This window comes from Sinocyclocheilus anshuiensis, unplaced genomic scaffold (genome assembly GCF_001515605.1).
Source record: "Sinocyclocheilus anshuiensis isolate Anshui unplaced genomic scaffold, SAMN03320099.WGS_v1.1 scaffold1231, whole genome shotgun sequence".
NCBI lineage: Eukaryota > Metazoa > Chordata > Actinopteri > Cypriniformes > Cyprinidae > Sinocyclocheilus > Sinocyclocheilus anshuiensis.
In genome coordinates, this window is record NW_015536698.1 from 1,657,549 (window position 1) to 1,680,112 (window position 22,564).

Sequence of the window (22,564 nt, forward strand, 5' to 3'; positions counted from 1 at the left end):
GCCGAGAAGGGCAGAAAGGAGTTTGAGGGTGAGGGGCTGTGGAATGTGAAGCGGCGGGCCGTAAAGAGCGTGGTGAGGGGGATGAGGTGAGCCAGGTCACAGTTCCTGTACTGTTCCAAGTAGCGGGTCGCCAGTGTGGAGAACGTGCCGTTGGCCGAGAGGTAGCGCGTGGTAGGGGTGCCGTCTTGCCGCTTGCTGGTGATTGACAGGGCGACGGACTGCAAGGCTTGAGAGGCGGACAGGTTCATGAGCGGACTGGTGCTCCCGCTATCACTGCTGTTCCCTCCTCGATCCAAAAGGCCTGGACGTGGCGTACCTGGCCAAGCCTCACCTTCCTCGGCGCTCCCCTCCCCGCCTTGGTGCTTTTTAATGTGGCGGCTGTAGACGAACGGGTGAGTGGTGGTGAATGGGCACTGGGCGCAACCGAAGGTCTGTCTCGGTGCGTGCTTGAGCCGCTTGTGGAGATTGAGATTGTCCTTGCGTTTGCAGCTGTAGCTGCAGCGGTCGCAGTGGAAAGGCCGCTCGCCGGTGTGCACGCGCATGTGCTCGATGAGCTTGTTGGCTGTTTTGGAGAGGTAGCCGCATTGCTCGCACTTGTAGTGGTTGCCCAGGCGGTGAGCACGCGTGTGCCTTTCCAGCTCTGCCTGATTGGCCCACACGGCTTGGCAGATGCGGCAGCGATACTCCATCTTGTAGTGCATCTTCAGGTGGCCCTCCATGGCGGCTGGCCTGTTGGTGGAGTAGATGCATAGAGGGCACCTGGTCAAAGAGACATGAGGAGTAGGGTGTAGGACATAGAAATGGAAGACATTTAATGATGCACCTCTTGAGCGAGAAAACACTCTGTTCTCTTAAATGAAATGAAGAACACACAGAATGGACAAAGGGAAGGGATGGAGGAGGCATTTAGTGTGTCTTACCCTCTGTCGTGTATATAAGCTACAGTCTTAGTGTGTAAACACTGCTACATGTGAGAGAGAGGGTGTGTGTGCATACGGCTGTGTGGTTGCGGACAGGTTGGAATGGGAATCAGATGAAGGTAAATGAATAAATGAGTGGCACTTACATTTAAATAGCACCTTTCATCTGCTCAGGGCCCCAAAGCGCTTCACAAACCCTGCAGAACAGAATGACCTCAGAAAGCACACTGTGAAGGGCGCCTCTCTACCTCAACACTGAACTAGAGCGCTGTGAAACTCTCTCGCCCTGACTAAAAAAAACAAAACAAAACAAAAAAAAACCCAAAGAAAAATAAAAAACAAAAGCTCTAAATGTATTTGGTCACTTTTGGGTTTTGTGCTCTAAGTTTTGAATCTGTATTGTGCAATGACTCTGAACCAAAAATCAGTTCATAATTTGGGAATATTTTGTTTCACCAAGATCAACTGCATGGTTCATTATTTTGAGTGAATAAATTATTAACAAACAGTATATCAGAATAGTAAAGATAAACAGTAAAGATGCATATTGTTTAGAAAGTAAACTCCTAGCAGACACTGCACCCAGTCTTGTTTTACAGTAAAAATATCTAAACATACCTAAAACAAAATAAGTTTAATTGAGAAGCAATATGGCACTAAATTGTAAGACTTGTTTTCATTTTTTTTTTTTTTTAATTTAAAAAGTTTATTTTTGGCACCCCACTGGCAATTTTATTTTTATTTTTTTTTCTTCATGTTTTAAGCATAAATCTAAAACACTTTTCTGCAATGTTTATGCATGTAACTAGTAGGCAGTATACTACTACTTAAGTATACTGCCTACTATAAGTGTTTGTTTAAAAAAAAAAAAAAAAAGAAGCTGCTGCTTGTGATCAAAAGCAAACCATTTCATCTGAGAAACATGAAAGTCATGTTGAGGACTGTCTTATAGGGAAAAAAAAATCTCTTTAATATCATAAGCTATGTAATATTTTGGTATGTCTCAGAACCATTTGAAACTGCAGAAACTGCAACTGAATATTCCATTGAGTTATGAAAAAGCAACCTCTGAGGAGTAACTTTGTCCTATGGGATGTATTTACTGATGCTTTTCTTGGTTACATCTTATATGGGATTATGTAAATCGTATAGAATTAATAGAGAATCCGCAGCGACTACATGTCTAAGATAAGGACACTTAAGTACAGGTATTTATATACAAAAATATACAGTCCAATTCTAAACTATGACACCTTGTATGGAATATTCATAAGCAGACATTAATCCAGCCAACTGGAACCCTGCTGTGGGAGAAAGATCCCGTGAAAAAAAAAAAAAAAAACATGCAGTGATTTGTAAGCAGTCAGCTGTTATACATATACAGAAACATTAAAGCCGACCACACACACTTACACCTCAGAGTCATTGAACCATTACAGATTCCAAATGTAAGAACACAGTCAAAACAGCAATTGTTTAAGATACTGACCAAGAAACACTCTGTGGAAATGCACATTATTGTTTACTCAAATACTGGGAATACAAAATATTGAATGGAGGATTTTAATTGTTTTTCCAGTGTTTTTTATATTAGAGCTAACAAATAAAAAGAGAATATTAAACCATAGATTACATGCTGAGTCCCTTTCAAATAAGTTCCCATCTGATACTTTTTTTTTTTTAAAGGCACAAAATAGAAAGCCTGCCTTTATTCAGTCATCTTAAAATCATATTTAAAGGCGTATCATTCACTTTTAATGGCACATTTAGAAAATTGTCAAATGACACTTCTTGTTCTGCTTTTTATCATAACTGCTAAACAAGACCCCAAGTAAAGTACTGTCTGTACTTCCAACTTAGTTAAATATTGCTACTGATCTAAGTTTATTTTTCCTCCTTTACCTGTGGTAATGGCTAAGCGCTCTAATGAGTGATAACTACAAACTATCAAATGTGTCTAGCATGGAAAAGCATAGCCATAAATGACAAGATGAGGCAATGAAATCTGAAATACATGACCTTAAGACATGAATTATGTATGTCAAACAACTAGACAAATACAACAGAAAATATCAAAGACTGGACTTTGTGTTAAGATCCCCAACAAAAAAAGAAGCCCCAAAACAAAACAAGATCTCAACTTGGGGGTCAGTATGTCTTGTAAGTGTTTGGAAATACAGTGTCTATTTGCCTTCAGATGAGTATTCATTGTGTTTAAATGTGTTGTTGTAACTGTGGTGGCGGCTATGACAGGCTGAGAAAGAACAGTGTGAACTGTAGCCTAATGGTCTTGGCAGTGGAGCTGCTCAACAGATGGACAAGTGCTGACTGGCTTGTTGTGATTTCTTCAGATATATTTTCACATGCGGGCCCAGACCTTTTGCAGTAATGTCTACCACAGGCTTTCCAAAGGAAGGGTCTCGTTCCTGAAAGTGCCTGTGATTTGTGTGCTCACCTACATAGAATTAGTGTCCCAATAACAAAGTGGAATTACAAATGATACCTATGGGGAGCCCTGTACTTCCTCAAACACTGATGAGAAAAACAGAAAAAGTCTTGTAAATTAAAGTGTGATTCAGTAAATTGAAGGTTTAAACTTTTTAGCAATGCAATGTCCCAACTGTTTGCCCAAAAATGCAAATAATGGTTATTTACTTACCATGTTGTTCCAAACTCGTATAACATCATTTTTTCCATGGAACATGAAATATCATGAAATTCCTATCTTTGTAATTACAATGAATAAGACTGTAAATTCTTAAAAAGCTTCAAAAGTATGAAAAAGAACAATAAAAGTGGTCCAAATGACTCATGTGCTATATTCACCTGTAGTCTTCTAAAGCTAAGTAAGGGACAGACCCCATTTGTTATTCACACAAAATCATTCCCTTCAAAAAGCTGTTAACTTGAGAACTGCTACAACCAGATCATGAATCATTCTGATCAGCTTTGTGAAGCAGATGAACTGATTCTTTGACAATATTTAGACTTTCACTACTTCTCTTACGAACTCTCATAATAGGAAAGCTAGGGCATATATCAAGGTCTCCAATGAATAATCACTTAAATTATGGTCTGTTCCTCATAAAAAGATAACGCATGTCTTCAAAAGACTAGGAATATAGTGCACGCTATATGGACAACTTATGATACTTTCATGCCTTTTTTGCATTCTTTTTGAAGCGTCCAAAAAAAGTGTCCATTTCTGAGTTTCTTTCTTCTGTTGAACACAAAAGAAGATATTTTGTAGAATGTTGGAAACCAATAATTTGACGGTAGCCATTGACTTCCATAGTATGGAAGTCAATGGCTACCATCAACTGTTTAGTTACTTACTAACATTCTTCAAAACATATTATTTTGTGCTCAACAAAAGAAAGAAACTCATACAGGTTGAGTGTGAGTAAATCATGACAGAATTTTCATTTTCAGGTGAACTATCCCTTTAATTGGTGAACTGTTCCTTTAAAAATATTAGCTGTAAAGTGCAGTTATAAGTAGTCAATTCAAATCTCTGACTCTAGAGTTGTGTGCTCACATATGTTTCAGGCACATTCAGGAACATAACATGCTTCCACTGTATGCAGCTCCACAGAGAGGTTACCCTGAAGCACTGCTCGATGAACTTAGCTCATTTCTGGAACACCCTCTGTTGTGAATCCTCGACCAGTGCTCCTGGATAGACTCTGTTTAAAGCCTGGGCTGTGTCCTGTCTGAGGGGGTAGGGTGGGGGCGGGATTTGTGAGGTTGTGGGGAGGCACGTGCTGTACTTGCTTTCCTTACTTGAGCCCTCCAGCGGGGACGGTGTGGCACTTCTTGTGCTCCAGGAGCTGCTCGGGAGTCTTCATGAACTTGTGGCAGACGTCGCACTCGAACATGCGTGTGATCAGGTGGATCTGTAGGTGCCGCTCGTACATAGGTTGTGTTTTACACACAAAGTTGCAGAAGACGCATTCAAAGCCTAAGGAATTGGTCAGGAAGAGAGAGAAAAATGTTGTTATGCTGTTAAGTTGGTTATAAGGAACTGGATTGTCAAAAATTAGACATTTAATCGATTTTATAGCGCAATGATTTTCTTCCAAGGCCACTAATCTAGATTTTGAACCTCTGTAGACCAAGGGACCCACAACCCAGGCCCTTGGCCAACTCAGGGAGCCTGCCATATTTTTTTTTTTCATGGTAACACTGCATAATAACTTCTATTAACTTTCCTGAACTACCATTATTACATTATATAATGGTTATGAGAACATTAATGTTTAGTTATTGTCATAATAATTCAGTATTTTTTATCTAGATAGCATTCTAAAGTTTGGGGTAATTTTTTAAATGTTTTTAAAATAAGTCTCTTATACTCACCAAGGCTACATTTATTTGATCAAAAGTAGTAATATTGTGAAAGTATTCGCAATATATAACAGTAATATTGTGAAATATTATTAAAATTAAATTTTATTTGAATATATTTCAAAATGTAATTTATTCCTGTAACATAAAGCCATTACTCCAGTTTTCAGTGTCAAATGATCCTTCAGAAATCATTCTAACATGCTGAGTTGCTGCTTAAGAAACATTTATTATTATTACTATCAATGTTGAAAACAGTTGTGCAGCTTAATATTTTTGGGGAAACCGTGATTTTTTTTTTTTTCAGGATTCTTTGATGAATAAAAAGTATAAAAAATAAATAAATAAATAAAAAACAGCATTTATTTGAAATATAATTTTTTTTTGTAATAATGCAAAACTTTTTATTGTCAGCTTTGATCGATTAATATATTCTTGCTGAAAAGTATGATTTTATTTAAAAAAAAATCTTACTGACCGCAAATTTTTAAAGAGTAGTATATAAAAGCCTCACCTTTCTCTGCTTTTTCCTCTGTTCCTGGGCCTGAGATTGATTGACTGCCCGCAGAAGAAGGCGGGCCCAAAAGGCTTTTTAGTTCTTCGTTACCTTGGGCAACATCTCCACCTTCAGAGCTGTTGAGGGAGTCGCTGAGGGCTGAGAGAGAGGAGGAAGTGCTCTTGGTCTCACTGAGAGGGCTTCTGGAATTGAAACCTGTGTGGGATAAAATAAATAAAGAAAGAAAGAAAGAAAGAAAGAAAGAAAGAAAGAAAGAAAGAAAGAAAAAGAAAGACATCCTGAATATAAGACAAACTCCGTATTTGAATGACATGATGGTATCAAAGACTCGGCTTAGCTTAAGCCATCAGAGAATTAGGTGGGAGCATCTTTCAGAGCTCAAGGTTTGATAATGAATTCTGTAATGAGTAAAGTGAAAGGCAGAAAAATCCTCAAATTGATCGAAATCCACCCAGTGAGCTGGGCTGGAAAATGTATGCCTAGAGCAGTGCGGTATTAAGCCTTAAAAGTCGGGAGGCGGGCTCTCTTCCCTAAGAGGCACTCTTGCGGATTTAGCAAAGAAAGAAAGAAAAAGAAAGACATTTTGGGTCACTTCCTGAATATAAGACAAACTCCGTATTTGAATGACATGATGGTATCAAAGACTCGGCTTAGCTTAAGCCATCAGAGAATTAGGTGGGAGCATCTTTCAGAGCTCAAGGTTTGATAATGAATTCTGTAATGAGTAAAGTGAAAGGCAGAAAAATCCTCAAATTGATCGAAATCCACCCAGTGAGCTGGGCTGGAAAATGTATGCCTAGAGCAGTGCGGTATTAAGCCTTAAAAGTCGGGAGGCGGGCTCTCTTCCCTAAGAGGCACTCTTGCGGATTTAGCCTGACTTCTGTATCCAAGCAGCCAGAACACTCAAGCCTGTGCTCTTATTGATCTACGCTGTGCCTGAGAGCGGCAGGAGAGGGGGGCTTCCTAGGTCAGGGCCGCCACAGCTAAGATGGCGGGAACATCTCAGGCCACGGCTCTCCCCTAGGGCTCTCAGAGCTCACGAAATGGCCGATACCAGCTCTCACGCGCGCTTCGCTCACATGTTGAGACTGCCGTTCCTTTGAAAGAACGCATGTAGAATACAGAGTAGGTGGTCATGTTTAATCTTTTGTCAGCTTCAATGACATCTTTGAATATAGATGCGCTGTGTGACTCGTATGCGTTATGAAGAGCAGGACTTAATCTCTGTGAGTGAACTTGACGGCATCTATAAGGCTACTGTACGCGGTGGACGTTGGTCGAAATATCAGGATGAATTAACGTCCAGGTTTAGCCGTACACCTGCAGTGTAAAGAAAAGCATTAGTGATGGAGAGAACAGCTGCCAGGCGGGCACCCAGGTGACAGCCGCAACTCTCAGCCACCTTCCTAAGCAGGAGACAAAGAAGTGCAGGCTGGTAGGCGCTGACCCGAGGTCAGCCAATCTGCAGCAAGGGGTGTCTCTGGAAGGACGCTAAATCGCAGTTGACAACCCAACTTGTTCTTTTGCTGGCACTCTCTGAGCTCACTGTCTTGCTGAAGTGGACTCGAGCTCCGTGGCGTGAGAGTGAGTGTGGGAGACATGCCGGTGTTGGGCTACTTGGATGGGTAGTTGTGAGAGACTAGGGATATCGATTTTTCTGCCTCCTTGGGTCTAATAACACCAGGCCTCGCAGTTAAATATAAACTCACACACCCACTCAAATGTGAACCCTCAGTCAGTTCCATGACCGACTAAAAATGAACCCCACGCACAACCTAAAGATTGAGGTGTTTGTCTATAATAACCCTGGCGAGTATCTGTGTCAACAACATCCACCCAGCGATTCAGACCTTAACGGTGTAAATTCTGCATCACTAGCGCCACCAAATGGAACTTAAAAAAATAACTACGGTTTTCAAACCAGTTGACTTTGTCACCAGGTTTTACGACTTTTCCGACCCCTTTAGTGAAAACTGCCTAGCGACAAATCTAGCAAATCTAAATCTTTCTTGGACAAACCTTACTTAGTTTCTGAGACTCAATGGTATGATGTCATTTAACAACATTTAGCAAGCAGGCTTTAGCTGCTCTCCATTGAAATGTTGTTGGCAACAGTAAAACAGGTTTCCCAATCACTCCTACCACTCATTTCCTTAGCACCATGTTCAGTGTTCGGTCAAACAGGAAGTCCTGCCTCAACCCAACTTCTTGCAAGCTGACGAACATATTTTGAGATTATTTATGCTAAAAGGCCATAATCTTGTAAAACAGAGTAAATAGAAATACAATAAAATATCTCAAAATATAAAATGCTCCTGACACTCCAGGTCTAGAGTAAAATCTAGTTGTGCAACAAAAATCTAGTACCATTGGCGATAGCTGGGAAAATGTTTGCGGTTGTGCATTTTGCGTGGTGGCACTACTTAATTACATCTTTCTAATTACACAATCTGTACACTAATTGCGTTAATCTGTACACAACAATGAATTAACAAATTAATAAACCTGTTCTTTTTAATGAGTCAGTCACAAAACAGTCTGAAACCTGTGAGTGAGTTAACAGTTTGAAACAGACTCACTCAGTCAGTGAATCAGTCAAAGCCATTTCACAAGCCGTGAATCAGTTAACAACTGATTCCGTCACTGAACCACAAGTCATTTTTGGTTGTCCAATTTTAAATTTGTCAACTACATTTTGTTTTTTGTTTAGTTTATAGATCCAAAATCTTTCATTTTAGGAATTCATGACTCTATCATGACTGTAGTCCTGCACTCAGAATTACAACTTTAGCAGAAGCACTTTGAGTTTCAAAAGAAATATGCAAATATTATGATGGACTTGCGCCAAAGTTTCCCAAGTGTTTAAAACAACAACCAGAAGGTATGTTAAGCACCTTGCTAAAAACCGTCTCAGTTCGTATGTAACCCTCGTTCCCTGAGGGAGGGAACGGAGACATCACGTCGGTAATGACCGACGAATTGGGATCTCAATTCATTACCGACGTGACGTCGAGAGTGACCGACTGAAAGGGAACCAAGCTGCTTTGTACTGGTTAGATGCTAGTCTAGCTGGGGAACAAGCACTGGCACGATGTACCCGCAAAATTTAACCAGCATGGTCTTTCTGGAAAAGCTGGTTGACCAAGATAGTCATGCTAGTTCAACTAGTTAAGTGCACACACCAGCATCTAAAACTCAAGATCTCAACAAGTAATGCATAAAATGTAAGAATGGTGAGATCTTACCTGTGTGCCCTGCACTGATGTGAGCTTTCATCTCAGCCTCGTCCACACCCACATACTCACAGGTGCTACAGCAGAGAGAGAACATCCACTGCTCTTTGTCTACATGAAGAGACATATGTCTGACAAACTGAACATTAAATTCTGTCTGGAAGCCGCAGACGTGGCAGCTGTAGTAGTAGGGGCAGTTTTTGAGCTCTTGGCCTTCACTGGTAACAGCGGTAACAATCTGCTCGGCATCTGTGTTCACCAGTTTGACTGAGTGGATGGTGAGGTGCTGGTTGAGGTTGGCTCGGCACTTAGCCGCGTACGGACACAAATGACACTTATACTTCCTCTCTTCTGCAGAGACAAACAAGAGAGCAATTAGAAAGCAAACAAACAACAGACTCTTTTGTTGATAGATGATGTTTATAAGGTGTCCCGTCTCCTCCTGGCTATTCTGAGATCAGAGGATCTTGAGGTCTCACCGTTCCCACAGGACTTTATATTTATTTATTTGTTTTGTAGTCCAGACTGAGATGCATTTGAATGGACCATGATCAGACGGCTCATTGATGCTCCTCAGAGACCTGCGGGACATGACTGTTCAAGGATCAGGCAAGGCTGGTCATGGTTGTGCTGTGCTCCAGGGGAGCTTAGTGCTTGGGGAGACTTCTTTACAGCTTAGTAATCACTTAGGTACTTTTCCCACCAGGACTAATCAGTAGCCTAATCTCTTTAAAGGAAGGGTAATCTAGTCCAGTGAACCTTATTTACTTACTTAAGGAATTACTTGTCCTAATAACAACATACAATGTTGTTGGACATGTATGTGTACATGTGAAAATATAACATTCAACAAAGCTTGTTTTTCAGTAACTTTGCTTAACTGTTGTGAACCAGCAGATGACCTTAACCTGGTCAACTGGTAAAAGCTGTTACCCAGGTAATTTAACATTGTAGTTGTGATTATGGATGTATTTGTAAATGTAATACTACAGAGGTCACACGATCAGTTCTGCTGAAAACACCAGCTTACACCAACATCGAAGGTGGAGCAGAAAAATTTAGCTGGTATAGTTGGTTAACCGGCATAGCCAAACTGGTTGAATGTTGTTTGAGAGCATGTATTCTCACCTGTGTGTAGGGAGAGATGCCTGGAGAGAGTCTGTTGGCGACCAAATACTTTGCCACATATAGGGCAGGGAAAGAGCTGTTCGTTGAGTCTCCATTGGGCGAGTCCATTTCCTGGCTCACTACTCACCTTCTCTGGATCTGGATACATTAAAAATAATAATAATAAAGTGAAGTGTGGCCAAGTATGGTGACTCATACTCGGAATTTGTGCTCTGCATTTAACCCATCCAAGTGCACACACACACCAGTGAGTAGTGAACAAACACGTGCACATACCGTGAACACACACCCGGAGCAGTGGGCAGCCAATGCTGCGGCACCCAGGACTCTCTAACCATTAGGCCACGACTGCCCCTAATAATAATCATCAGATATTATACAACAGTTAGTTCTGGTTCTCTAGTCCAACAGCACTGGGAAATTTCACTGTTCGTATCGCTATGCTTGTCTGTGTTCCCAGCATTTCAGACCGGACTATTGCTCTTGTGACACTTCTTAAGCGATTCATTTTGTCACATTCCAGTTTGCAGTCTTGGAATATTATAGCTAAAAATTGTTTTTGTGATTGGTCTAGACATCCTTGAGATTACAATATACAGTACATGCTACACAAGAACATTTGAAGAGTTTGGTTCCAAAATGCGATAAACGCCATTTAAAAAAAAAATTTGAGTTTCCGCCAAAATCAGTATTGTATCTGGTCGGTATTGAAAAGTCCATTTTTTTATTTTACGCAAAATGTGATATCCGCCAAGTTATTCTGTCATGTTTTCTCCCTTTTTTTCCAAACCGCGACAAACGCCAGTCTCCATTCTCTGCAGAATGTGACATATCCGCTCAACCAATCACAGCGCACCTTTCCACGCACTCTAGACAGTAATGGCGGCACTTTGAATACACCCGGAATCCTAGTTTTCCTCATCTATTTTGTACTTTGTGATCAACAAACAAACTTAGGGCTGCACGATAAATCGCATGTGATTGTCATGCGCATCTCGTCAGTATTATATTGATTCAATGGATTTATTTCATTTTGGAAAAAACAAAAAACAAAACGTGTCTTGGATTTATTGCATTTTGGGAAAAAAATAATAGAATTTTATAATAAATCTTTGAAAATAAAAATCTTGATTTGAATTTTTAATGTTATTATAACCTAAAGATGCTGTAAATCAAAATGGATTTATAGCGTTTTGGAACCAAACTCTTCATTTACTCCCTTAGATTAATTTGTCTGAATTCTTGACATATTATACTCTTGTGACACATGGGAACTACTAATTGCAGGTACAACCGAGAAACCAAGAGACACGGAGGTTGGCAAGAGGTCAGTGTGTGTTCTGTCACAGTGTTGGATAATATGTTGATGAGTCTATACATCCAGATCAGGGAGCCAACAAGGTGTTTTTTTATCTTGACATTGGACTGTGTGCTCCTTTTTCACCTTTCATTAGAAGAGCGAGAGAGGGAGAGAAAGAGAGAGAGAGAGAGAGAGAGAGAGAGAGAGAGAGAGAGAGAGGCAGCATGCCACACAAGTGGAGGAGAGCGTCTGAATTAACCTTCTGATGAAGGTGGTTGGCTCGGCGTCAAATTAAATTGCAGCGCCACGCCTTTTCTCTCTCCGGAAGGAGGCAGAGAGAGATAAATAAATGAATAGATAAATAAATATATAAACCGAAGAGAAATTCCGTCATCATGCAACACAGCCCCTTCAAATACTGTAGATGTCTGGTGCAATATGAACGCCTGGCGATAATTCTGTACAAAACAAGAGGCAGAGAGGTTGCCAAATGTTAAGCAATGTTTCTTTACAAGCCAAAACTGAACAGAAATATGTATACTTATTTAAAAAAAAAAAAAAAAGCCTGCGGTTTGAACTGAAAGGGTTTTAATCATGTCAAGGCATTCAGAGATGCATGTTTTGGGTTTTTGTAGGTCATATCAATGACTTGAGTTTTTTTTATTTTTTTCTTATGCATGTACCACAGCATTTGATCCGTTCAATAAACATTCAAGGGGCTTTTTGGATATGCAGCGGGTGTGTGCCCGTCCCTTTGGACTTGTGGTTTGCTCATAAATAGGCACATTTTTTACAAATGCTGTCATAAGCAATGCAGCCTCAGGATTGATGGGGGCATGGCGAGGAAAAGGGGAGCAAGTGGTTGGGGAGAAACAGCATTTTCTTTTTTTTTTTTTGGCATATCAGAGAGGATTTAATGGTGGCAATTAAAGAGCAGATGCACTGGCCTTGGACGCAAGACCTGAAGGACATTTTCATGGGGATGCTCGTATCTTCTGCCAGAGACCGAACCCAAAAGTCCTGACGGGAATAGTGTCTCAAAGTGGCCCAATGGGAGGGGTTGTCTGACTTGTCGGTACGCGTCCTGAAGAAGTCACAGGGAATGATGCTAAAAGTGCCCCTTTATTCCTCACAACGATCTTAGTTGAAAGACGCTTCTGAGTTAAATATATACATCTACAGGGCAATCTAATGTCAAGGTGTCAATTTCATTGTTATCATGCACAGAGATGCCAAGGTTTTTATTGGTCCTAGAGCAGCTGTTAAAACTAATGTAAGCCATCTATCCTGTGGTAAGTTCTGAAATCCATCATTATTTTAAAAGACATACGGATAAGTGATGTCTTGCTTGCCTGCTCGATTTTACTGCTGATGTATTACTTACTTCTGAAAAACGAGGCACATTACTTCGGTTTTAAGCCAACAGGGGAAAAAGTAGGGAAATTATGACCCAGAAGAAACTTTTATTGCTCAGACTCTACTCTTTTATAGATCAATGGAGTTCTTGGTTATGTTTTAAATAAGCAACAACTTTTTCTCAGATGTTTCTTTTAAAATTCTTTAGGTGAAATAAAAACAGACACAAATGAGACAATTGTTGATATACAGTTAAACTCCTACACTAAAGTAACGTGAATAGTTTAGCTCAGATAATTTATCCTTGAAAGAATCTGATGAGAAATATTTGAGGAAAAAAGATGATGACGCCGCGTGTAGCTACTGCCGTCACACAAAATCATGTTGGAGGAGATGACAGGTGAAAGCAAGACACTCTAACCGCAACGCAACAGAAATAAATAGCTTACCAGTGTGGGAGTTTTTTTGGATTCCATAAAAAAGCAGGATTTTAGACATCCAAGTTTGCAGGAAGTGCAAAAAGGCAATTTATTTTTTTGTACAATTGTGATTAAAAACTCTCTCCACCTCCCTAAGCTAGTGTTTGTGATTCATTTGCCAAAAAAGAGAAAACAAAATAAATGAAGTTAAAGATGAATTTGACTGATAGCTTTATTTCGTTTCGATAGATATCATGATAATATTGTCTTTTAAATGCGATAATCATGTAGTGAAAATCTGATATCGTCACTGATAACTTTGCAGTGACAATAGAGACTACTGGGGTAGAAAAATCAGAAAAGTAGACTTTAAATTCACCATGTGCACTTCATTTAATCTCAGTTGCTGACTAGGAGAAAACACTGAGATATTTAGGAGATGTCATTTTTTATTTTTCTTTCTTGTGCTGAGCAATAAACCATCTTGCCCTCATTTGACTTTGAAAAAGATACTTCACCCAAAAAAGTGGACACTATTTTTCATTTATCTTATTCTGTGTTCCACAAATGGAAGTAAGCGATACAGGTTTGGAACAACACAAGGGTAAGTGAGTTACAAAATAATTTTCATTTTTGCATAAACTATTGCTTTATCCCCAAGCACCATCTCCTCATACCACTGACACCTTTAAGCACCTGTTGATATCAAACTTACTATTACTGGATGATGTTTTGACCATATTTGAATCTTAAAGACTCAACTTGATTAGTAGTTCCACACTACCAGCATGAATTAGCATCGCTAAACCGCATAATTAAACAAGAGTGCCATGTGTGTGCCGTCTCCCAGCCGTCCTCCGCACTGACCTGCACTGCATAAGAGCTTTAATTAAAACTACAGTGGGTGTTTTGCCCTCTGCTTCAATCTATGAGCGAGTTTAGAAAAGGCAACACACAATCAGACACAGGGCCCTGAATAAGCCTCGTCACCCCACGGTTCCACTGAGTCACACCGCTCATACGAACCTGTGCGTCTGACTCACGGTGTGATGTGGTGCCGACAGCTCTGGTGTGACAAAGAGCCTGGGGACTGCCAGGGAAAAGATGGCACCTTCCCACAATGCCTCAGTGGGGGGACATGAGTGAACAAATGCCTGTGCAATGCTTATGACTATCCCCTAATACCTTCATTTTCTTGTTGTCGATGCAACTCTCTCACCTCTCCTACTGAAAAGACTTGCATCGTTGGGAACCAATATATGTTGTGCTTTCAGAACCAGGCTCCTTAACAAACCTAAAGAGATAGTTTACTCAAATCAAACTTCTGTCAACATTTACTCACCCTCATGTAAAACCTGTATGACTTACTTTTTTCTGCTGAAAACAAACAACAACAACAACAAAAAAGATGCACTACTGTTTAAAATTTTGGGGTCAGGGGGACAGCAAGATTTTTTATTTTATTTTGAAAAATATTTCATACGCATATTAGAATGATTTCTGAAGGATCATGTGACACTGAAGACTGGAGTAATGGCTGCTGAAAATTCAGCTTTGCCATCACAGAAATACATTTTAAAATATATAAAAATAGAAAACAGTTATAATAAGTTATATTAAATATCTTATGTTTTCTGTATTTTTTATCAAATAAATGCAGCCTTGGTAAAGATGAAAATAAAAAATAAAATAAAATAAAATCTTTCAAACCCCATACTTTTGAATGGTAATCTTTTTTGTAAATACACAAAAGTCAACTGTTTATTTGGACCCCACTGACTTTCACAGAATGGACTAAAAAGTTGTTTGAAGTAGCTTCTTTTATATTCCAGGGTAGTTAATGATTATAGATTTTTTATTTTTGGGTCAACTATCTAGTGTCTTGTTCAGTCAGCTGGATACAGGTTAACAATGCTACATTTTGGGTCAAAATATACAAAGTTCACGACTGCAATAAAAAAATAAGGCACTGACATTTAATTGAGACACTAGAGCATCTACATCAATGCCTTGAAGTGGTTAATGGTTTAATTAGTGTTATTAGAGAGAGAAGAGACAGCCTCCGCAGTGATGCTGAAGATGACTAGGGGCAAGAGGCAAGGATAGAAGAGGAATGTTACACACACACCGAACACACAAAGGATGACACAATGAACTTAAGTATTCTCATGCAATTAAGTGAAAAATATAAAAATAAGATGTAAAAGCAGGCAATGCCATTCATCTGATGCAGCCAAGAACAACATAAAAGCAATTTTTATACAGAAATGATCAAATTGGCCATACAGCCACACACGCAAACAAACACTGATTCAGTTTACCTTTTTGGCATAAATACAGAACTATTTTAGAGCAATTCATTATTTTTCAACCACTGATTGTGCTGTTAAAAATAACAAATTAGAGCTCTTTGTCTTAACTAAGGAGTGGGAGTTACTACCCACACCGGGTCAGAAGGAGTTAGACACTTAGCAATGAAATGCCAAAAAACATGGAGTAAGAGAAAGAATTTAAAAGAGAAAGAGAGAAAGAGATGAAAAAGGTAGACAAGGGTCATGGCCGCTCTTATGTGATTTGTGTATGTCCGCTTTCTTTGTGTCTGCGCGGAAGAACGAACACATGTCTGAGTGTGTAGTGAATTAACTTTCACGCACCCTGGACACGAAAAACCCAATCATTTTTTCATTAACTGGTGTAGGGATTATCTAGAGGTTGTGACTTTCTTTCAAACAGCAGCGGCTGCTCAACCTGGACTTTGTTTTTCCTTCTCTAAGAAAAATAGTTCTGTCACACATGAAAAGCTTATTCCCACATCATTCTCCCTCATGGATTCAGGTGACCATTTTTGTTCTTTAAATATTTCATTGGTCTTAGTTAGATGTGCCCCAGACTCCTCAATTTCTTACATGCTGCAGTACTTTCTTTGTCCATTACATATTAATTTTTACAAGCCCAATAAACTCACCTCAAATCCTGACAATAAATTCTGAGAAAATACTATGTTCACTGCCTTCCTTTCTTCTGTGTAACATAAAAGAAGATATTTTAAGAAATGTCTCCATGTTTATTCATCCATACAATGGAAGTTAATGGTCACCAAAATCAACATTCTTTAAAATCTGCTTTTGTGTTCCACTGAAGAAAGTCAGACAGGTTTGGAACAACACAAGGGTAAGTGAGTTACAAAATAATTTTCATTTTTGCATAAACTATTGCTTTATCCCCAAGCACCATCTCCTCATACCACTGACACCTTTAAGCACCTGTTGATATCAAACTTACTATTACTGGATGATGTTTTGACCATATTTGAATCTTAAAGACTCAACTTGATTAGTAGTTCCACACTACCAGCATGAATTAGCATCGCTAAACCGCATAATTAAACAAGAGTGCCATGTGTGTGCCGTCTCCCAGCCGTCCTCCGCACTGACCTGCACTGCATAAGAGCTTTAATTAAAACTACAGTGGGTGTTTTGCCCTCTGCTTCAATCTATGAGCGAGTTTAGAAAAGGCAACACACAATCAGACACAGGGCCCTGAATAAGCCTCGTCACCCCACGGTTCCACTGAGTCACACCGCTCATACGAACCTGTGCGTCTGACTCACGGTGTGATGTGGTGCCGACAGCTCTGGTGTGACAAAGAGCCTGGGGACTGCCAGGGAAAAGATGGCACCTTCCCACAATGCCTCAGTGGGGGGACATGAGTGAACAAATGCCTGTGCAATGCTTATGACTATCCCCTAATACCTTCATTTTCTTGTTGTCGATGCAACTCTCTCACCTCTCCTACTGAAAAGACTTGCATCGTTGGGAACCAATATATGTTGTGCTTTCAGAACCAGGCTCCTTAACAAACCTAAAGAGATAGTTTACTCAAATCAAACTTCTGTCAACATTTACTCACCCTCATGTAAAACCTGTATGACTTACTTTTTTCTGCTGAAAACAAACAACAACAACAACAAAAAAGATGCACTACTGTTTAAAATTTTGGGGTCAGGGGGACAGCAAGATTTTTTATTTTATTTTGAAAAATATTTCATACGCATATTAGAATGATTTCTGAAGGATCATGTGACACTGAAGACTGGAGTAATGGCTGCTGAAAATTCAGCTTTGCCATCACAGAAATACATTTTAAAATATATAAAAATAGAAAACAGTTATAATAAGTTATATTAAATATCTTATGTTTTCTGTATTTTTTATCAAATAAATGCAGCCTTGGTAAAGATGAAAATAAAAAATAAAATAAAATAAAATCTTTCAAACCCCATACTTTTGAATGGTAATCTTTTTTGTAAATACACAAAAGTCAACTGTTTATTTGGACCCCACTGACTTTCACAGAATGGACTAAAAAGTTGTTTGAAGTAGCTTCTTTTATATTCCAGGGTAGTTAATGATTATAGATTTTTTATTTTTGGGTCAACTATCTAGTGTCTTGTTCAGTCAGCTGGATACAGGTTAACAATGCTACATTTTGGGTCAAAATATACAAAGTTCACGACTGCAATAAAAAAATAAGGCACTGACATTTAATTGAGACACTAGAGCATCTACATCAATGCCTTGAAGTGGTTAATGGTTTAATTAGTGTTATTAGAGAGAGAAGAGACAGCCTCCGCAGTGATGCTGAAGATGACTAGGGGCAAGAGGCAAGGATAGAAGAGGAATGTTACACACACACCGAACACACAAAGGATGACACAATGAACTTAAGTATTCTCATGCAATTAAGTGAAAAATATAAAAATAAGATGTAAAAGCAGGCAATGCCATTCATCTGATGCAGCCAAGAACAACATAAAAGCAATTTTTATACAGAAATGATCAAATTGGCCATACAGCCACACACGCAAACAAACACTGATTCAGTTTACCTTTTTGGCATAAATACAGAACTATTTTAGAGCAATTCATTATTTTTCAACCACTGATTGTGCTGTTAAAAATAACAAATTAGAGCTCTTTGTCTTAACTAAGGAGTGGGAGTTACTACCCACACCGGGTCAGAAGGAGTTAGACACTTAGCAATGAAATGCCAAAAAACATGGAGTAAGAGAAAGAATTTAAAAGAGAAAGAGAGAAAGAGATGAAAAAGGTAGACAAGGGTCATGGCCGCTCTTATGTGATTTGTGTATGTCCGCTTTCTTTGTGTCTGCGCGGAAGAACGAACACATGTCTGAGTGTGTAGTGAATTAACTTTCACGCACCCTGGACACGAAAAACCCAATCATTTTTTCATTAACTGGTGTAGGGAATCGGGCCAGGCGAGCGCAAACTAATTACCCTTTGCCAGAGGGGCCAGTAGAGGGAAGCAGGGAGTGCCAGCTGCCCAGTGCAGTGGTCTCAAAGCTGGGTGGGAGCACGAGGGGCTTCTGTAGCCTCGCATTAGATGAGAGGGGTGGCTTGTATGCATAGATCTATGTAGATGTGAGCAGGGTCCAAAATGAATACCAAATCCACAAAAAAAATTACTTGTGAGTGGACAGTACCTTTGAAAGGAACATAATATAGTGCCTACATTGAATTGTATAAGCTACAATCTGAGTTACATTTTTTTCTCCCGAAGTCTGTCGCAATATATATGTGGGATATTCCTCACATTAAAGCACCAAAACATATATTAAGAACAAATATCATATAATATGCACTCTTTTTTTTTAAATATTAAAAATAATGAAATACAGTTAAATGGGTTAGAACAGTAAAAAATATTTATGACCGGTAACTTACTCTGCATTAGCAGGTGTGTCATAATGGCAGTTATGAATGCTGAATGTGAGTAAAGAGTAAAGGGTCTTGGCTGGTGAAGAGGAGATAGTCTTACCTTGCTGGGTAACCCTGCTTGAAGATCCAGCTTCAGCTGGGGAAGAGCTCTTGGAGCGTGTGCTGAAAGGTGATTGTCTAAAGCGGTCGTCTAGGAAAGGGCTGGAAAATCACAAGCTACAATTAGATTCAATAAATGTGATTCCCTACATTCTGGCAGCATAATAAGCGCACAACAGTAAACCTACCTGTGTATACCGAAGGATGCATTGTCTTTGTTTTCGTTAGCTTTACTTACTTTTTCTGAAAAATAAAAACACAATGGAGTTAAAAATAGGCTTGTTTTTGTGTTGTACTAACAAAAATCATATGCCACCAGTAGGTATAATAAGGCAATTACTTGTTAGTAGAACTATTCATTAATAAAGCTGACCATTAATCCATCCCTGATAAAAAGACAATCATTGCTGGTGTCCAGCATATATTGTATTTTGCATGGTGGTAGATTAGAATGCTGTTTTGCTGGTAATGCAAGAAAATACTAAATAAGAAAATAATTCTGCCATGCATGCTGACTTAAGACAGTCTTTTCAGCAGGGATTGCAGTGGTTAGATTTTTTTAACCGTGTTTTGCCAAACTGCTTTTAAAATCTTGAAAAACAGAGGGCAAAAGAGAACAGTGTCTCATGTCTGTCTGCCTATCTGCCTGTCTTTCTCTCTTCTGGTGGTCTGGTAATGACCTTGCTCCCTGGGTGGCACTTCCTAAGCCCCCTCTCCCTGACACCCTCTCGGTCACACAGCTCACAGAGGATGGAAGGGCTCTCTACGTTGCCATGACGATACTGCACAGGAGCAAGAGGGAGAGAGAGAGAGAGAGAAAGAGAGAGACAAGGGAAGTGTGTGCAACCGAGTGTGCTTGAGCCAGAATGTTTGAGAACAATCTGAGGGAGTCGAGGGTTGAGGGGTTATACATACACACTGTGCAGCTACACACCTCTCCCATGGGGTAGGGGGGGGAGGTGGAAGGATGCGAATGGCGTGCATGTGAGGTTCGTGTACAGATATATATATATATATATATATATATATATATATATTTAACCATGTTTTGCCAAACTGCTTTTAAAATCTCGAAAAGCAGAGGGCAAAAGAGATATCTGTCTGTCTATCTGCCTGTCTTTCTCTCTTCTGGTGGTCTGGTAATGACCTTGCTCCCTGGGTGGCACTTCCTAAGCCCCCTCTCCCTGACACCCTCTCGGTCACACAGCTCACAGAGGATGGAAGGGCTCTCTACGTTGCCATGACGATACTGCACAGGAGCAAGAGGGAGAGAGAGAGAGAGAGAAAGAGAGAGACAAGGGAAGTGTGTGCAACCGAGTGTGCTTGAGCCAGAATGTTTGAGAACAATCTGAGGGAGTCGAGGGTTGAGGGGTTATACATACACACTGTACAGCTACACACCACTCCCATGGGGTAGGGGGGGAGGTGGGAGGGTGCAAATGGCGTGCGTGTGAGGTTCGTGTATAGATAAATATATGTGTGAGTGGGGGGCGGCTTTTTGTGATCGGCTTCCGAGGTGCTAGATGGCATTTAAAGAGAGCCGTAGCTGGCAGCGAGGAGCGCTGGGGGCAGGTTTGTCTCTGCTAATCCTCAGAACGCTCTTGGAAGAAAAGCTCAATCCTGCCATCATTTAACACCACAAATATCCCTCCACTCTCTAGTGTGTCAGTGCAGCAATCAGAGAAGACGATGAAGAAGAAAACCTGAAGACTGTCGCTGCGGAGAGCGACAGTCCGCCCCTTTGTTTCTTCTGTCATAGAGACTTACCAGACAGTTTGTAAAGCAGCTCAGAGGCCATTTTGACTGATATGTCCTGGGAGAAGAGGTCATTTTGGGGGCGGGGCAAAGGATCTGGGAGGTTGACCATTGGTTCCTTCTTCTCACATGCCCCTGAAGTGCTGAAGCCCAGTCGATGAGAGGAGGGTGGGGCCAATTCTAGGGGAGGGTCCACTTCCATAGGCTCCGCCTTCACTATGACATTCTGGTGGCAAGCTTCTTTGTTATTCTCTGAAAATGCAAATTAATGTGAATGTTAATCCATTTGCAAACAACCATTATAACACTGATTCTAATTAGCAGTGCATTCTAAGAATAGAGATTTCAACACACTTCAAAACTTGATTGTTAAATTTCCGCTTCAGGCAAATATATCAAGTAATGAAAGCTTTTTGCAGAAGTGGCCATCGCCATGAGTATATTTGGTAACTGCCTCAATGGTTTGAACATGTCTGACTCGAGACTAGAGTGGTGTCAATTGTGTATGTGATAGTCAGTGGCAGTCCTGAGGCGAAATTGGCATAAGGTGCTCAGATGCCTCCGGATGATCCTTGAAAAAAGTTACTGTTCTGAATGAAAGTAAGAGAAACTGAGCGGCAAAAACCCCATGAAATTGCCGCAGTAAGTCTGTTTGTCACTTTTGATCAATTGAATGCATTGTTACTGAGTAAAAGTATTAATTAAAAATAAATTAATTAATTAATGAATTAAAAAAAATACAAAAATCTGACTGACCCAAAAGTGTTGAATGGTAGTGTGTATCCTATTTTTACATTTAGAAAATCTCTGCCATCATCTAACACTTACTTAAATTAATTTTTTTAAAACAATCATATGGCAAATCACTTCACTTTATTAATAAGCCATAACATAAAAATGTTATATTTTTATGTTAAGGCCCCATTTTAAGTTATGGGAGTGGGGCTCTCTTGAATTGGACCTGGTAATCACCCACATTTTCTGCATTGTGCAAAACCAAGAAACAAGATTTTGTAACCCATAAGCCCCCTAGCCAAAGGAAGCACAGACGTCAACTCACTGTCATGTGCAACATATTTAAATTTGAGCCTGGTTGTCCATTTTGTGACTCATTTGAGTTTTAAACTGCTACAGAGACAAGGGCATCATTGAGATAAGGCTGTTACCAAAGGCGGTTAAAGTTGAAGCAGATGTCTATAATTTGGCTTCAAAAAAAAATAAATAAAAAGGGGTTGAAATCTGGTCAAAATGACTCAGAATGTTTTTTCTTACTCACTGCTCCATAAGCCAAACTCAAAAAGAAAGAGTACAAAAAAGACCTCCTCCCAATACAATAAATTCCTAGTCCATCTTTTAAAAAAAATTGAACCAGAAGATCTCATTTGGGCCAATCAAACAAATACCAAACACAGATTAAGGCAGTTAACTGTCAGACTCTGTTCCGTGTTTTGTGGTTGTTTTCCTCATGTGCCTTCCTTTCCCATGTTTAATTTGTCCCAGGTGTTTCCCTTGATTGTTTCATTGCTCCCAGGTGTGTCTCGTCATCCCCTCCTCCTGTGAGTATAAATAGTGTTCCCTGTGTGTGCTCCAGCGTCCGGTATTGTTCATGTCATGTCTCCATGGATTGCGTGAGTGTTCCGTGTTCCTTTGTGTATATTAAAACCCAGTTGGATTGATGTACTCCTCGTCTCTCTCCGTTCCTTGCTCCTGACTCTGCTCAGCAGTGCACCCGTGACAGAATACCGGACCGAA

The 22,564-nt window shown here is 39.9% G+C and overlaps 1 protein-coding gene across 5 annotated transcripts in view; it reads right to left on the reverse strand.

The window, feature by feature from the left end:
• Nucleotides 1–22,564, reverse strand: part of LOC107654937 (zinc finger protein 827) — a 95,510-nt gene that overhangs the window by 311 nt on the left and 72,635 nt on the right. For 2 of the 5 annotated variants that reach the window (XM_016442287.1, XM_016442270.1), the window contains exons 6-13: nucleotides 20,825–21,064; nucleotides 19,246–19,300; nucleotides 19,059–19,159; nucleotides 10,146–10,283; nucleotides 9,030–9,368; nucleotides 5,782–5,979; nucleotides 4,704–4,881; nucleotides 6–759 (exon numbers count right to left, since the gene is read on the reverse strand). In XM_016442287.1, the coding sequence (XP_016297773.1) occupies nucleotides 6–759; nucleotides 4,704–4,881; nucleotides 5,782–5,979; nucleotides 9,030–9,368; nucleotides 10,146–10,283; nucleotides 19,059–19,159; nucleotides 19,246–19,300; nucleotides 20,825–21,064 (2,003 nt within the window). Of the gene's footprint in view, nucleotides 1–5; nucleotides 760–1,066; nucleotides 1,118–4,703; nucleotides 4,882–5,781; nucleotides 5,980–9,029; nucleotides 9,369–10,145; nucleotides 10,284–19,058; nucleotides 19,160–19,245; nucleotides 19,301–20,824; nucleotides 21,065–22,564 lie in introns of those variants that run through there. The other 3 variants (XM_016442303.1, XM_016442294.1, XM_016442279.1) reach the window with 3 other exon arrangements.